The following is a 17,210-nucleotide window of genomic DNA, read 5'->3' as shown; positions in this document are numbered from 1 at the left end:
ACCACGTGCTGCTTTGCCAGGCAAGGCTAGGGAGGCAGCTCTTGGTCCTGTGCCGTGCTGCCAGGCCCTGCACCTCATGCCCAGGGCTCTGAAGCTTCGCTGTGTGTCACTTCCTGCCCTGCTTCCCGTTAGACAAAGGCTCTGTGTGTCTGCAGGTCCTGGGATGCCCTGCAGCACCTGCCTCTCCCCTCCATCTGTGGCTCTGCCCTTTCCCGCTGTCACTTCTGGAGGCTGCTGCCTGCCTGTTCCGTGACCTTCCACACTGCTCGGGCAGTGTTTTGGCCTCTGGCCATCTTAAACAATTAATGGAGGGGTGGAGAAACTTGCCATGTTAAATTACTTCCTCCTTTGGGAGGGGGTGAGGTCTCCATCTCCCGCCTGATACCAGTGTAGTTTGTCGCTGTTGCCTGAAGCGGTCACTGCCTCTCTGTTTTCCTTCTAGATCTTAGCAACACAAAATTTCAGAGCACTCTTTTTGTATTTCTCAGCACTTTGCTTAACCTGCAGCTCTGCCCGAGGATCTCACAGAGTGGAGAAGCCTCTGGACTTAGAGAAAAGCGAGCCAAGAGGAGGCAGGGGAGAGGATTTTGCTGGAAACCTCTTTGGGAAGCTTGAGACCTCAGGATGCCTGCCATGGGCTTATTCTCCTCCAGCAGCTATTCAGCCTTTCCCGGGCAAAGGCAGCTCCCTGCCACAAAGCATCTGCATTAAGCAGGTCTGTGGAGAGGCTGAAGCGTGCTCTTGAGGGACACAGCAGATAGCAGCAGTGCTGTAACCAGCAGCCGGTGAGTGCTGCTGTCTCTGCCCATGTCCCCGAGGTCCCCACAAGGCTGGGGGAGGCAGCAACCTGCACTCGCTATGCCCCTCTGGAGTTGGCTGTCAGAGAAACCTTGGAGGTCCCCTGCTCAGCCCCGGTAGTGTCATGAGTTAGATTAGTTGGAGCTGTGCTGGGGGCGGTGAGGGCTTGGATTACAGTCCAGAACTCGAAGTGCTCCGGTGGTTCACGTCCTCGGCGGGGAGAGGAGACACTGCGTTGCACACATGGAGGAAAAGGAGAAGAAATGCTGCCTTTGGAAGTGAGGGGGAGTAAAGGAGGCTGGGAACATGGTAAGGAAATGTCTGCGGAGGGCTCTTCACCACGGGCACGGGATGGAGCTGCTGTGGGGCAGCCTTCCTGGAGCCAGCACACGGCTCATGTTGGGAGTGGGAAACAGCTCTTCTGGGACTTCCCGTTACTCTACTAGCACATTGTGCCCTGGGTCCAGACGCTGACGGTGGCTGCAGGGACACGGGGCTCTCATTGGCACTGCGGGGTAGTACCTATAGGGGTGCAGCCCTGGAGTGAGGAGCTGGGATGGGGCAGGTCGGCAAGGCCCTGTCTGTTGGGCTGCCTAGATGCTGGGCTCTCCTCCTGCCCTTGCCCTGGGGCTGTGGGCACTGCCTTCTTGCAGAGGCCAAGGAAGGGGAGAGCATCGGCTTTTCTTCTGCCTAGGGAGGCATTCAGGGGCTCACGGAAACCCCTGGAGCCGGGCACAGATCCTGCCCTTTCTGAGTGGAATTCTGCATGTGGGGATCCTTGTCTGAGAAGGAGAGAGGCTGTTGAGCCCAGATGGGAGCAGAGAGCCCTGTTTCCCCTGCAGGGGCTGCAGGGTCTGCAGGCATTGCCTGCAAACAAGGTGCCCTGCCTGGGTTTGGCAGAGGCTGGAGGGACCTGTGGTGAGATGCCACTGAGCAGCAATCTGGCTTCTGATAGTCTGTTCCTTGTGCTCAGGCTAGGATCCATGTGCCCAGCAGCCCTAAATATCCTGGATGTGTCCTGCTGTGTCATGGCCTGCTTCTCCACAGCAGAGGGAGCAAAGTACATGAGGGGGACAAACAGCTTGTATGGCTGCTGTGGCTAGCAGTGACTTGCTCCTTTTTAAGACTCCAGCTTCTGAGCCTGGAGAAGGTTGGCTTTCACTGGAGGATGAGTTGCCCAACTTCTGGATTTTTAAGCCTGAGCTTAAATTCAGACCCATGTCATTCCCCTTTGCCACTCTCCAGCTCCTCTGCAGAGGACCCTGTCGCTCTCTGTACCCTCACATGCCCATGTCAACTCTGTGGTGTGCTCTCCTCTCCCATCCTGCTGTGAAGGCCTGGAGGCATCTTGCTTCTCCCACTCTTCCACTCCAGTAAGGAGAACCCTTTTCCTCACCCCATGCCTAGTGTGTCCCTGGCATGCTTTGGTCTGTTCTGCTTGTGCTATGAAGCTGCAATCAAAGAAGAGCACTGTTTGGGTCTGAGCAGAGTGGGTGCAGTCCTAAAGGATGCGTTCTGCCATCCCTTGCAGTCCTAAGGAATGCACTCTGCTGTAGAGACTGGAGTTCTGCTCCGGCAAGAGACCAGATCCTGCAGTTTGGAGGTGACTTTCTGATTCCCAGACTCTCCAGTTTAGGCTCTCCTTCACCTTGTTTTAATGTGTGATGCAAAAGATGTCTGGAGCATGGTTGTGTATGTGGAGCCTCTGTGTAAGCAGTGCTACAGCCAGTCCAGGTCCATGGTGGGTTGCGGGTGTGTGGGAACCATGCCTTGCTGCTGAGGAGGGATTGTGCTTCTTGGGTGCTGAGTTCAGGCTTGGCCGCTGCAAGGAGCGGGAACCAGAAACCAAACTGCCAAAGATACAGCAATGGGCACTGGCCACACGATGGAAATCTCATCCATGGCAAGGGTATGCTCTCAACACTGTGCTAGACCAGTCTGCATTTCAGGAGGTGTATCTCTGAGCAGCTCAGCTGTGACTGTAGCTCTAAGCTGTTCTGTTTGTCTTGGGTTTTTGGTGTCCTGGTGAATCCAACATACCCTGCAAGCATAAGATTTGGGCTCTAAGTGAATGTGGGTCAGTGTGTTGCCTGTGTCAGACATCCCTATGGCCTCTGGCAGCCTGCAGGACTCTCAGAAGCTTGGCTCCTGGTGGAAGTCTGGCACTGTGCAACTGCTGGCTGCCATGTCCTGTGTGAGGCAGGTGATTCCTCTTCACAGGGCCAGTTGTGTTTCAGTGTAAGGAATGATGTGTGTGTGTAGGGTTGCTGCAGCTGGAAGATGCTTAAAGCACCACATGGACAGGGATAGAGCAGTTGACATCATCTGCCTGGACTTCTGCAAAGCGTTCAACACTGTCCCACACGACATCCTTGTCTCTAAATTGGAGAGACATCAATTTGATGGATGGACCGCTCGGTGCATAAAGAGCTGGCTGGATGGCCGCACGCAAGGAGTTGTGGTCAATAGCTTAATGTCTGCCTGGAGACCAGTAATGAATGGTGTCTCTCAGGGATCACTGTTGGGACTGGTCTTGTTCAACATCTTCGTTGGTGACATGGACAGTGGGATTGAGTGGGCCTCAGGAAGTTTGCCGATGACACCCAGATGTGTGGTTCGGTTGATAACGCTGGAGGGAAGGAATGCCATCCAGAGGGACCCTGACGCACTTGTGAGGTGGGCTGATGCCAACCTTATGAAGCTTAACCATGCCAAGTGCAAGGTCCTACACCTGGGTCAGAGCAATCCCAGGCACAGCTACAGGTTGGGTGGAGAAGAGATTCAGAGCAGCCCTGTGGAGAAGGACTTGGGGGTGTTGGTCGATGAGAAAATGAACATGAGCCAGCTTCAGTGTGCGCTCGCAGCCCAGAAAGCCAACTGCATCCTGGGCTGCATCAAAAGAAGCGTGACAGCAGGTCGAAGGAGGTGATCCTGCCCCTCTCTGCTCTGCTCTTGTGAGACCTCACTTGGAGCATTGTGCACAGTTCTGGTGTCCTCAACATAAAAAGGACATGGAATGGTTGGAGCAAGTCCAGAGGAGGGCCAAGAGGATGATCAGGGGACTGGAGCACCTCCCATATGAAGACAGGCTGAGAAAGCTGGGGATTGTTTAGCCTGAGAAGAGAAGGCTGTGTGGGGACCTCATAGCAGCCTTCCAGCATCTGAAGGGGGCCTATAGGGATGCTGGAGAGGGACTCTTCGTTAGGGACTGTAATGACAGGACAAGGGGCAATGGGTTAAAACTTAAACAGGGGAAGTTTAGATTGGATATAAGGAAGAAATTCTTTACTGTAAGGGCGGTGAGGCACTGGAATAGGTTGCCCAGGGAAGTTGTGAATGCTCCATCCCTGGCAGTGTTCAAGGCCAGGTTGGACGAGGCCTTGGGTGAGATGGCTTAGTGTGAAGTGTCCCTGCCCATGGCAGGGGGGTTGGAACTAGATGATCTTAAGGTCCTTTCCAACCCTAAATATTCTATGATTCTATGATTAAGATACCTTAAGCCAAAGTATCCCACTTCCACTTAGAACTGACCTTTGCAACTGTGAAAACCGCTTGGTGTGAGCAAGGCAGGGGCTTGGCTGGGCTCTACCCTGCTTGTCTACCCATTGCTTTGCTGGCTGGGGATCTGCCCTGATGCCCTGGTGGATATTTCTCCTCACTGGGAGGGGGAGTGGGGTTTACCTGCTGCCAGATGGGGCACAGGAGATGGTCAGGACATACGGCCAGACCACCCCACCTGAGAAGCATTTTTGAGTACTCTTGGGTGGGTTGGCTGGAGGCAAAGAGGGGGTTGTGAGGGACATCTTCCTTTCCAGAAAGCTGCTGTGGTTGGGCAGTGAGCCCAGGAGTGCTTTTCTGCCCTTGCTAGAGGGACTGCTGCTGCTCTTTAATGGTAGCTGGGGGACTGTGGACCCAGCATGTGAATCTGGTGAGGCTCTCGCAGCTGTGCACTTCGGACTTGCCTGGGCTGCTGCTCTCACATGGTGGCATGCTCCAAGGCTCCAGTTATCACATAGATGTGTAGAGCACAGCCCATGGGTATCTTAAGATGTGGAAATGGTGGTGTCTTCCTGCATGGAAGTTCGGGTGGCATCTCTGTGCTGGTGGGAGGGAGGTTTCAGCAGAGAGCATAGTCTTTCTTTTATCCTCTGGTTATGTCTTCTCCTAGGGTGGGAAGGAAATGAGTCTGGGAATCACAAAGAGCTTTATGCATTGGGGATCTTCTATTTTTATTTCTGTGCCAAAGCCATGAGCTGTTGGAACACAGACGAAGCCCAGAGATGTAATCCTGAGCACATGGAAGTTGTTTGAAAGCTTCTCTGGGGTAACAAGGATGGCAATTTGTGCATTTTACCCAGCTTCTTTGCAAAAACACTAGGCAGGTGAACACGCTGTTCATTGCAGCAATAAAATAATGGCTAAATGTAGGTGCCAGGCTAACTGCATCCATGTGTCTCCTCCCAGTAACCACCAAATGGGTTCTAGTACCAGGTGGGAATGCAAGACAAGGCATGTTTATAGTGAGATACTGCAGGTGTCCAAGGAGGACTGTATGCTGAGTGAGTGAGACTCAGCATCCTGTACCAGAACCACCTCTGGTCATGTTGCTGGCCATATCACAGTCAGCCCTGAGGACATGCCTTGCCAGCAGAAGATATCATAACACGAGAGCTTTGCAAGCATCCTGCTGCCGGTTGCTTCTGAAAAGAGAGCCAGCATGTCTGCTGCTAAATCCCAGAGCACATCACAGCCACTTGGCCCTTAGAGCCTAATGTTCTAGCTTCACCTCAAATGTGACCCTGTCTGTGATTGATCTGTGCAAAACCAAACCATCTTCTGGAAAAGATAAGGCTTAGGGGGTCCTTATCGCTCTCTACAACTGCCTGAAAGGAGGATGGAGCCAGGAGGTGGCTGGTCTCTGCCCCTAAGGAACAAGGGATAGGACAAGAGGAAATGGCCTCAATTTGTGCAGCAGAAGGTTTAGACTGGAGATTAGGAACAATTTCTTCCCCTGAGGGTGGTCAGCATTGGAACAGGCTGCCCAGGGCAGTGGTGGAGTCACCATCCCTGGAAGTGTTCACAAACCATGTAGATGAGGCCCTCAGTGACATGGTTCAGTGGTGGCCTTGGCAGTGCTGGGGAACGGTTGGCCCTGATGATCTTGAAGGTCTTTTTCAACCTGGTTGATCCTATTATTCTACAGGCTATGGGCACAGCCTCAAGCTGAGCATTGGTCCTGAGTGTGGGTGGGAATGACAGATGCAGGGGGCTACAGGCCCCTTTAGTACCAAAGTGCTAAAAAATTTCTTACAGCAGTCAAGGGGTGTTCTGCGTAAGCTATAAACTCAGCCCACCTGTTGACATTCAGTATCAGAGCCCCTTTTGTTCCTGCTCCTGCCTTTCTAACTCATGGAGGAACCCCCTGTTCCTGTCCTGCAGACCTCAGTGTAGCCAACCTGTGAAAAAGAAAATAGTAGCATCAGGATCAGGTGTTTTGCTGGCTGAAGAGCATTAAAAAAGCCAGGATATGCTGCTGGGGTAAGCTGCCTGCTTCTGGTGGTCGGGTGCTCTGCGCTTTCTCCACCACCCAGGACACTTGAGTTGCAACTCAGAGAAGTGAATGGAGGTGCCCCTGTTGACTCTGAGGGTTTGACCACGCTAATACTTCTCTGCCTCGTTGCTGTTGGCTGGCCTAGTTATTCATCAGAAAAAAGAGTGCTTCTGACTGGCTTCATACGGATCCATTTTTTGCATCACTGGACACCAGGCTGGAGCTTCCAAGATCAAAGCAGCACAGAATGAATCTGGAGGTGTTTCTGTCTGCTTAGATTTACCATCCTGCCATCAGGCTGGGATGCCTAGGGTGAACCTTTGCTCCAGAAACCAGCCATTCATTTGAATGGAGTCAAATGGCTCACCTGAAGAGCAAGGGGGTTGTAACTAGACGAGTTTTAACCCAAACCAGTCTATGAAGTGCAGCAGGGACCAGATGAAGACTTCCATGTGCTCCTCCTGGACATTGGTGCATGCAGCAGAGCAGAGCCTCCGTGGGGCTTCTGGTCACCCCCAGTGGGGCACAGTGGTGGTTTGTGTGGTGCAGAGAAGCAAGGCTGCAGGAGTTGGTGATCTGAGCTAGGTGTCCACCTAGAGCTTTGCAGCCTGCATTAGGTGTGGCAGCGTTGGCAGGAGTGGCGAGGCTTCCTGAGCAGGTTCCTTCAGGATGATACCTTCCCTGAGGCTGCCTGTTCAGTCTTGGAGCCTCCCAATAAAAACCTGGCTCTGCTGAGCCTCAAACGTGGTTAAAGGATGTGGATTATTCGCCATCTGTTGTCATCTTTCTGAATACATTTACCTTTTGAACAAGGTCCTTCTTGTATGCTCAGGAGGCTGGTATGCAGGCCCGTTAATGGATCAAGGGGAAAATGCCTGTGGATGTATTCTCCTTTGTGTTTGCGCTTATAACCACCCACGTTTTGGCATACATCCCTTCTGTGCACAAAGATCTTTTAGAAATTGCTAGCTAAATCTCTGCCCTCCTTTGATATGTATGGAAATAATGGGACAAGTGAGACTGTTTTCTGTTTGGAAAAAAAGCAAGCTATAGAGGGAGTAGCTTTAAAAGCTTGTGTTTACTCCTTTCTAACTCAGGACTTTACTAAAAGCAATGCAGTGAATTTATGGCTGATTTACTTGGCTTTCCTGGAGACATGCTTTTAGGGCTGTATCCAAATAACAGGGGAAATGTGTTCATCTGACTCTGTCCTGTTCTTGGCTGCTCAGAAGTAGGAGAGCTTAACCACACGTGTGGCTGTTCCCGAGTGACCTTGGAGAGTCTTGGAGCAAATCTGGGTCTTTTTCACCAGGAGCACTTCTTCCTGTGGGGCAAAGACTGATACTTTTTGTGGAGGCCCAGGACTGAACTGGCATAGCTTGCTCTGTCCTTCTGGCTGATCCATCCTCACAGCCTCACAGTTTCTGTTCCCCATTGGTATAGCAGAACTTGCATTTCATGAACAAGTGTTAATACAACCTGTTTAAAGCCAAAACAAACTATGGCTCATCTGTTAACAGATACTGGGACTGTGGAGTACTACCTAGCTCCCACGTTGAGTCTGGGAGCTCTGTAACTCAAACACGACCTTTTCTTAGTGGCATCCACTCTGAATTATGGATGTTGCAAGACATGGAGAATCTACCAGGCCCTGTGGGAGTCTGCCCAGCAGCTCATTCACCTTGCTAGAGGAAGGGGTGAAATCTAAACATGAGCTCAGAATGCATGCAAAGCTGGAATGTAAGTAATAATGTAAATGCTGACCCTGTGAAGATCATTTCTGGCACTTGTCAGTTGCCCTGCTGAAAGATGATTGTTTTGTCTCTGAGCACAGGAGGCTTCCCATCTGTTGTAAGATACCCCCAGATGGGTGTCTGAACACAAGGTGTTGTCTATGGCCTAATGCCTCTGACTAAAAGGTGTTAAAACGAGCTGACCTGTTTGGCTAAGAACTTACGCAGAGTATTTTGCAGCCAGCTGGTATAAGCAAGCCTTTCCTCTGCCTGGAGCACCATAAGGCACAAACGGGAAAGGGTACAAAGTGCTACTGTGCAAGTTGGTTTGCCAATACCTGATGTTGAGGCTGGAGCAGCTACTGTAACTAATAATAAGGTGAATAAGCTTAAGCAGTTTCTTCTGTTGCATAGCAGAGAGAAAGGGTTTTTAGTGCTTTTGCAAGAAGAGCCCTGTAAAGAAAGGGAGCCTGCTGTAATGTCCCAGGACTCTTCATCGGGGTCTGTAGTGATGGCACAAGGGGTAATGGGTTCAAACTTAAACAGGGGAGGAGATTTAGGTTGGATACAAGGAAGAAGTTCTTCCCTGTAAGGGTGGTGAGGCCCTGGCACAGGTTGCCCAGGGAAGCTGTGGCTGCCCCATCTCTGGTAGTGTTCAAGGCCAGGTTGGACAGGACTTGGAGGAAGGTGTTGGAATTAGATGATCTTTCCAACCCAAACCATTCTGTGATTCTGTGACTTGTGTAGAGGTGGCCTGGGAGAATTTAGGTTCTGCCTGTGATATCTGGACTTAGCAAGCCTTGTCCAAGCCTCTTGTAGGAACGTGACACTTGGAACAGGGAGCTCCTTGTCTGGACCATGGCATATGGTGCCATGGCCAGGCTCTTGGTGCCCAAGCCAGGGCAGCCCTTGAAGTCTGGTGGTGAGAGTGAAGAGCCCTGGAAGATCTGGAGGAGGTGAAAGGCCATGTGTGCCTGATCCTGGGCTGTGAAACCACAGCTACCATGTGCTCATGCTCTTCCAGCATGCCTGGCACTGGAAAGGGTATTCTAGAAGCACCCAAAGCTTTGCATCACACAGAGTACAACTTCATTAATTAATTTCATGGTTAGGTCTATGCCAACGATACTTAAATACCCCCTGTGTTTAGACAGTTTTTTCAGATTAATCCCATGATTAACCTAAACCAAAATAAGCTGGTCTCCAGCTGTAGGGTGTTGTTTTCCACACAGCTCTTTGCATCTACTCGCAAGCCCTCATTTCAGCTGGAAGATGTCTGTTTAAGGACAGGGCTCTGCTCTGTTCTCTCAGCTTCCCTTTAAATACCTGTATCATCTCCTGGATCTGTTGCTAATAGAAGGTCACAGGTCTTTGGCAGCAGGGCTTGTTTGTTGCTCAGGTAAGACCTACCTCCTGTTCAGTTCATTGAGAGCTCAGGTGTGTAAGCAGGTCACGTCCCTGTGAGGAAGGGCTTATCTCTGTCTCCCTGTTCTGCTCCTCTCTGTCTGTATGATGACTCTCTTGGATTGTGGGTCAGTGTTAAATCTGTTCAGCAGTTGTCAGCAACTTTTCTGGGGTATTGGGTGTTGCACAGACAAAGTCGCAGGCCCTGCTCTAGAGAAGCTGGAGTAGGAAAACCTAAAGGAAAGGGTAGCGAGTGGTAACTTGAATAGAGAGCTCTGGTGGGAAGAGGTGCTGTGTCTGAAGGCACATGATACCATGTTTTTGGGAGTAGTGTTTGGTCATGCTTATGCCCCAGGTAGATCTGGAGATGGTCAACAGCAGAGAGTAAGCTGCCTTCAGCTTCCCTTGGGAAGGGCTGGGGCAAGCTCTGCTTCTCCAGGCACAGGCTTTCCTTCCTGAAGTACTGCAGCAGGATATGACTTTGACAAGGATGAATACTGGTGTTTGGGTACATTAAGAGCAGGTTTGCCTCTTCTGTAGCTGTATCAGATCTATATAAACATCCTGCAGGGCTGCAGGCATCTTGGGCTGTGGGGCAGGTGCAGGCGACTGGTGTTGGTTGCGTTGCCATACACTAATCTCCGTGGGTCACTGAAGTGTGGTACAGAGCCAGGGATGTTCCTGTTACCTCTGCCATCTACTGTTCACTCCCTCTTGCTCCAGTATAAGGACGGGGGTAGCTGCCCACTAGCTCCAAAGCTCGAGGTTCACAGGAAGTCATGCTTTGCTTTCAGAGCAATTTGGGATCCCTCAAAATCCCCTGTGAGTGAAACCAAACCAGCCCTGGGCTGGCAGGGGGATTGTCCAGCTTTGGGCCTGCCTTTTCCTGGCTGAGCATGCCCTGACCTACAGCATATGCAGAAGCGGGACCTCAGAGCTAGAAAGCAAATACATAATTTTTCCCTTTGTTTAATTAAATGAGAGATCATGAGTTAATCGCTTCCAAGTGCGTATTTTCCTGCAGTGCCTGGAATGTTAATCCTGCGTGCTGCCCAGTAGGAGCTGCTTTGGCTGCTGCAACCCGCAGAAGGGCTGGGGGAGCACAGGGAGGCATCTGGAAACGATTCTCCAGCTCAGTCTGTGGAACTCCACTCCCTGCAAGGCCGTAGGAGCTGGTTTATCCTCATGTTCCGGAGCTGTCCTGCTCCCATGGGGATTGTGCAGGGGATCCCATGGGGGTATGCAGAAGGCACCTTGCTTTTTCAGAGGTACAGGCCATTAGCAAAGCTAGTCTGGGTGAGCCTGCAGACACTTTCCTCCCCAGTGGAACAGGGTGTTGTGCTTTTCTCCCTGAAAAGCAAAAAACAATCGCCCAAAGAGCATGTAGAGCTGTTTCTGGTTATCTCACAGGAAGGTGGTGTAATTAAAGCAGTGGGAATGCTGACCTCTGGTAGCTGCACCACTGAATAGCGCGTTGTTGTAGCTCAAACACCCAGAGGCAGGCAGGGTGCCGAAGGGAGGCGCCCCCCTCCCAGGCTCCCTGGAGCAAGCTGCAGAGGGGGGAGCTGGCTCTTGCTCTGGGAAGATTTTCCTCTTTTGAACTCATTGCCGCTGCGATTAGAGAGGCTCCGGAAGCGGGCCCGGGCCGGTTCTCCTCCCTACAGAAATGGAGTGGGAAATCTCATATTTTGTCAGAAAAACAAACCTTGTTTTTAGCCAAAAACCTTTTTGAACGGCAAAATGTCTCGTTTTTAAAGGCAAAGTGGTTTGGTTTTCAGGTTTGTGTCAGAAGTGGAAGGGCTTCATGGAAAGACCTGAGATCTGTTTTTACTGGAAATGAGGTTTCTCATGTCAGCTGAGAGCTGAGCAGCCCCAGCCAAGTGGCATGGCACGGCAGCCTTTGCTGGCAGAACGACCAGCTCTCCTGGCCCTGCTCGTTCTGCCCCATCACAGAGCTGGCTGGGGTCCACGAGCTGCCACTACCTCCTCCCAGCCTTACTGCTGTTTCTACTTTCCAGTTCTGGAGTGTGGAAGGGTTGGGTTATCTCTTCCCCTCGCCTCTGAGGGCTCTCCTTTCCTCTATTCTGCATTCACAGTGTGTGTTGGTACCTGGGCAAGGGAAAGAAGGTGGGTGCGTGCAGGATGTGGCCAGGCTGCGGGCCACTGGCACAAGGAGGGTGAAGCAGTGGGAGCTCCTGTCCGAGCTCCTGTCCAAGCTCCTGCTGCACCGTGACTCAGAGCTGGCTGTACCATGGGCACTGCTTGCTCTGCTCCACTGCCCAGCTATGCATCTCGCCCTGCCAAGCTGCAGCAAGTGCTGGGTTTAACTGGGGCATGTTGGGATGTGGAGTTTCATTCTTTGGCTGCTCATTGGAGGTCTGGGTTTCTCAGAGGAGAGCTGCAGATCCTTATGCTGAATTTCTGCTGCAAGGTGGAATCCTCAGGGTGTTATATGGGCCAGTCCAGCCTGCAAGAAAGGAGCCATAAGTCATGGGTTAGTCAAACAGTTTGTTTGATCTCACCGTACTGATGCTTTTTAGGAGTTTCCAGACAGATGATGCTTTTTAGGATTCTCCAGACAGCATCTGGGCTGTCAGCAGGAAAGATCTGCACTTCTTCATGTTCTTGACCAAGACTCAGCGTTTGAGAAATGAAATTCTTCAGCAAGATGCTAACTTCCTAGCGAGGTGCTTGGGTGAGTTGTATGGAAAATGCTGCCAAGGTTCATGGGCCTAGAGGGTCTAGCAGTGTTGCAGCCCTTCCCCACACCAGCCTGCATTGTCCAGAGCCATTTGGGTTAGTGTCCTGGGCCCTCGCTGGGAGGGTGCAGGAATTCCGATGCCATTCAAGGTGTGTGGTTCTGGGGATCTTCTCTCTGCTCACCAGACAGACTGATTTCTTGTTCTCCAAACCCATAAGAAGCTCCCCGTGGTTCAAACTTAATTGGCGAGCAGCAGGTCTCAAAGAGGAAGAAGCTGAATCCTGAGTCAGAAAGAAATGCAGTACAGCAGGAGTTCCCAGTGGCTGGAGCTGCTATGTAGTTCTCTGTGCGCACAAAGAGAGGCAGAAAACTGCACCTAGAAAAGCCCAAGAAGCTACTGGTTACTCCAGGTACCTATTGGCAAGCTCCTCTCCCATCCCACAGTGGCTGCTTGCACCAGGAGAGAGAAATTTGTCCTCTGAGCAGGATTCTAGCAGATCCCAAGTTCTTCTTCCTTATTATTAGTTCTGGCTTGGGGTCTTCTGCACAGGCACTTGTAACCTCACCTCTCCCTGGCTTCTGGGTCTTGCTGCAGTTTGTGAAGGGGAGATTGGATCTTGGGGCTGAGCAGCATAACTTTGCCACAGGTCTTTATCGCTCTACTCACTTCACTGGCCCTGTGGCTCCTGTTGTGTGCAGGGCGGGGAGGGCAGCCCACCCTGCCCCACTCTTTTCTGCCCCTCTTCAGACCCAGGCCCTACTGGGCTCTCTCTTGCTCTCCAGGCAGGATCATGCTGACTGCTTTCCACCACCGCTCTGCCCACTGAGCCCATCCCTGTCCCCACGTGCCACTTTCCTCTTCCCTCCCCATGCTCCATAGCTGGCTCCCGGCTGAGCAGCAGTGAAAGCTGGCATGGCCGGACATGACCTTAACCTGGGCTTTATTTAGCGCCTTGATTTATAGAGGAGTTATTTTAAAAGTGTTTTTCTCTATTGGGAGGTGTGGTGAACATGTGGTGAGTGGTGGCAGTGAGCTGGAGTTCGTAAGTCCCCCTGTGCTGCTGACAAAGAAGCATTTGAGTCCCAAGGTGCCTTCTGCTTGGGAGATGCTCTCTGGCTTGCTTGGAAAGCACTCCTGTTAGTGCTTGTGCTGAGTGCCTGAGAAGGAAACAAGGGTCTCTCCCATGAGGGGAATGTGGCAATCCTGTTGGGAGGCAAGGAAGCCTGGAATTTTCAGTCCTTACAGGAGGGTGCTTTCTCCAAGGAGGATCCTGTGCTGGGCTCTGTCAGCTCTTGGGGGTCACTGTGGCTGTAAGGGGAAGAGTGCCAAGGCAGGAGTACCCTCTCCTTGGATCCTTGCTGGTTTTAGCTTGTCCTCCTCCTCTCTAGGTACTCACCTCATCCTGGGTCACAGAGGCTTCTCCTCATGCCTGTTGGGGGTTGAATCATCTGCTTGAAGTAAAGGTTTGTAAGTAGGATTGTCTGTAGACTCCAGGTGTATCAGCCTCTGGAATCATGGAATACAGCCTGGTTTGGGTTGGAAGGGAGCTTAAAGCTCATTCACTTCCAATCCCCTGGCACAGACAGGGACACCTTCCACTAGACCAGATTGCTCCAAGCCCCATCCAACCTGGCCTTGAACACTGCCAGGGATGGGGCAGCCACAGCTTCTCTGGGCAACCAGTGCCAGGGCCTCAGCACCCACACAGGGAAGAACTTCTGCCTAAGAGCTCATCTTGATTTCCCCTCTGTCAGGTTAAAGCCATTCCCCCTTGTCCTGTCCCTACAGGCCCTTGTCCAAAGCCCCTCTCCAGGTTTCTTGTAGCCCCTTTAGGCACTGGAGCTGCTCTAAGGTCTCCCCTTAAGGAGCCTTCTCTTCTCCAGGCTGAACCAGCCCAGCTCTCTCAGCCTGTCTCCAGAGCAGAGCTGCCCCAGCCCTCACAGCATCTCTGTGGCCTGGGCTGCTGCAGGCTGGTTCATGTGAGTTCCTTGAGCCTCCAAACCACGTGTGTGGTAGTAGGCAATGTGTGCAGATGAGATGTTGTGAGCCTAGCCATCTGCATTCCAGCATTGAACAGCAGGACCCTGGGGCCTCTTGCAGCCCTTGTGGCCCTTTCCTCAGGCCACTCTGCAGTCTGAAAAGTTAATTAGTACAAATGCGCAGCCCCATCCCTGGGTCTGAGTTGGTTTCATGAGTCCATGATGGGAGGTGGATCTGCTCCTGGTGTTTCCTCCTTGTTCATTTGCAGCACATGGAGGCTGCATTCTATAGCTGCCCAAGAATGCTGGTGGTACAGCCACATCAGTGTGATGGGACTGGGAATTTGCTCCCTGTTTGGGGCTTTTTTTTTTTTTTTTTTAATTAGCAGAGAATGGTGGAAAAAAATATCTCTGCTTTCTACCAAATGGTAGGGGTTAAAACCTCTCTGTCCCATTAAAGCCTGCACAGCTATTGTAGCTTCGTGGTATGATCTCGGCAGAGAGAGATAAAGCCTTTTCAGCAGTGTGCACTGTTAGCGCTGAACTCAGCAATGGCTGCAGGCTATGGTTATCCTGCATTTTACTAAAGGAAGGACAATCTAGGACTTGGTTTATTTTAACCATATAAAGGCTTTTTGATTTGGTGCCAGTGTTAATAATTGTCCTGTAAAGGCTTTGCTAAGGCAGCAGGAATGGTGTGAGAGCCTTTGAGCAATGCACTGACTCATGTTTAAATATTTTTACTTCTTTGTTTTATTTGCAATAATAAACTTTTTTTTTTTTGGGGGGGGGGGGGCGGGTGTGTGGGGGAGGGGTGTAATATCTGAAAGCATTTTGCTCAGCAGGGTGCAGGGGCAACGATGGCACAGAACCAACCAAAGCTTGTTTTGACTGATACCTGTGGAATGCGAAGGGTTAGAGCGGGTTGTTGTCAGATGCTACCAGCAGTAACACTGCTGTGGTAATGCTGGGCGCACTGTGGTGGCTGGTACTGGGTGGGAGAGCACCTGGGGGAAGGCCAGTTTTGCCTGCAAGGCCACAGGCACTTGCTGGGACAGGTTGGTTCAGGAGAGGTCACTGAAGCTGCATTTGCCTTTAGCTGGGTGTGCACATCTTCTCTGTCATTCCACGAGGAACCATGTGTAATGTTCAGTATGTGGTGTCAAGATTTAGCAATATTAGGTAATGTCTAATTGTGAGAGGCATTGTGTTAGGCTGGGTACCCCTTTCCGTAGCCTACAACTCCCTCCATGCCTTTTTTTAGCAGGTGCAGGATACCATGTAAAAGGAACATTTCTTACTTGGGTTGTCTTCGTGGGTCTGTACAACTCATCCTACAGTTCTGTCCTCTGCTTTCTCTGCAGAACTGTGCTGATTTATCCCCTTGTACCCTGTGTAGAGAGGTCTTGACCAGAACTGTGCAGAAGCTGCAGGCTCCTGCACAGAGCAGGCTGTCAGCTCTTGGCAGTTTTCTCTTGACCTCCATGATATCTAATGGAGGATTTTCTCTGAAGACCTGTTCCTGTAAAGATGGAACTTCCCAGCTTTTCGTTTCAAGTAATGGAATAAAAGTTGAGGGTTTAAATTGTTTTCTGGAAAGCTTGTTTACAACAGCCTTCTCCTTCCACTTGTGATTTGGGTTGAATGCTCAACCCTAGCATTCAATGCTTGGAAGTGTGCACACAGGGCATTGCCTGAGTGTCCTCACCTCTCCTGTGCAATTACAGAATCCCAGAATCTCCTGGTTTGGGTGGGAAGGGACCTCAAAGCTCATACAGTTCCAACCCCTGCCACAGGCAGGGACACCTTCCACTAGGCCAGGTTGCTTCAAGCCCAGTCCAACCTGGCCTTGAACACTGCCAGGGATAGGGCAGCCACAGCTTCTCTGGGCAACCTGTGCCAGCACCTCACCACTCTCACAGGCTCTCCTGCAAGAAGGCTTTACAACAGTACAGGGAGTTCATGTTGTGCTTGAAGCACCCAAGCCTCTAAAGAAGGAATTTAAAGATCATTATTCTGTGAGAGGTGGGAAGGCTTGTGTGAAGAGCATCTGGCTGCAGGTCAGTTCAAGCTTGCTGTGAGACTGCTGTGTCTTCTCAAACCAATGAGGGTATCTGGAGTGATGGTCATGTGCTCCCTTGGAGTGCAAGAAGCGAAATGGTTTGCTTTCTCCCTATCCCTCCATCCTGCGGGTTCCCCAGTGGCTGTGTAAGCTGCTCTGGCGCTGCTTTAACTTTCTACCCTGATCTTGCTGTGTGACTGAGGTGTGTTTTCAGGCATGTCCATCCAGCTGTTCCTCTTCTGCAGAGCTTCTGGGCCAGCAACTGAAATTCTCTCTTGTCTCTGGTAGAGGGAGGTGGATTTGGATCAGATGAGGATCTGGCCAGACACCTGAGTAAACTTTCATTTGGTTTTGTAGCAAAACTCACTCCCACTGGCTCTGAGTTAACCAGAGAGGTCCCCTCCAAAACAGAGAGGAAAGGCGGGATCCTGAGCCTCTCTCCAGATGTGTACAGATTTATTTTGTTTACTATTACTTCTTGGCAAGCTCTCTTTATCTACATTCATGCAATAGATCACAATTTGGCCTCTAGCACTGTAATTGCTCCTGACACCGTGGGCAAGCTCTGGCTGGCAGGCTTTCCTGAATGAAGGTGAAAGTAGGGAAGCCGTCTCTGATTCTCAGGCAGGAAACAGGCATCTTATGTATGGATGGATGCACATGCTCAGGCACCAAAGGCAGCCGTATTCACACGCTCCTCTTGTGAGGCATCTATCCCTGCAGAAAACTCCTGGCTCCCAGAGTGGGCCTTTCATGAGAGGCAAACAGCTTTTAATAACAAGGAATTGGATTGCAGAGTGCTTTCCCCCAGTACCAAACAGCTTATCCTGTGCAGGACTCCAGAGCACAGCAGGCTGAGGAACTTCAGCCCAACTCCCCTTAGCCCACTGAGGAGCGTAGCACTGGGCTTTAATGTGCCCAAGCCCCACGTATAGGAACTGCAGTGCCGCAGGTCTGTCCATCCACCCCATGAAACTGTGT

The 17,210-nt window shown here is 51.3% G+C and overlaps 1 protein-coding gene across 4 annotated transcripts in view; it reads left to right on the top strand.

Moving 5' to 3' along the window:
* Window positions 1-584: 584 nt before the first annotated feature.
* The window catches only part of PLEKHG4 (pleckstrin homology and RhoGEF domain containing G4), an 89,993-nt gene continuing 73,367 nt past the window's right edge, over window positions 585-17,210 (top strand). For 2 of the 4 annotated variants that reach the window (XM_057413887.1, XM_057413883.1), the window contains exon 1: window positions 585-1,107. In XM_057413887.1, the coding sequence (XP_057269870.1) occupies window positions 1,105-1,107 (3 nt within the window). In that variant the 5' untranslated portion in view covers window positions 585-1,104. The remainder of the gene's footprint in view (window positions 1,108-17,210) is intronic. The other 2 variants (XM_057413886.1, XM_057413885.1) reach the window with 1 other exon arrangement.

Source organism: Pezoporus wallicus, unplaced genomic scaffold (genome assembly GCF_028554395.1).
Source record: "Pezoporus wallicus isolate ANWC-B61680 ecotype Strahan unplaced genomic scaffold, APGP_CSIRO_Pwel_v1 contig_6364, whole genome shotgun sequence".
Lineage (NCBI taxonomy): Eukaryota > Metazoa > Chordata > Aves > Psittaciformes > Psittacidae > Pezoporus > Pezoporus wallicus.
The sequence above is the reverse complement of the archived record's forward strand: the minus strand, read 5'-3'. Positions and strand labels throughout refer to the sequence as shown.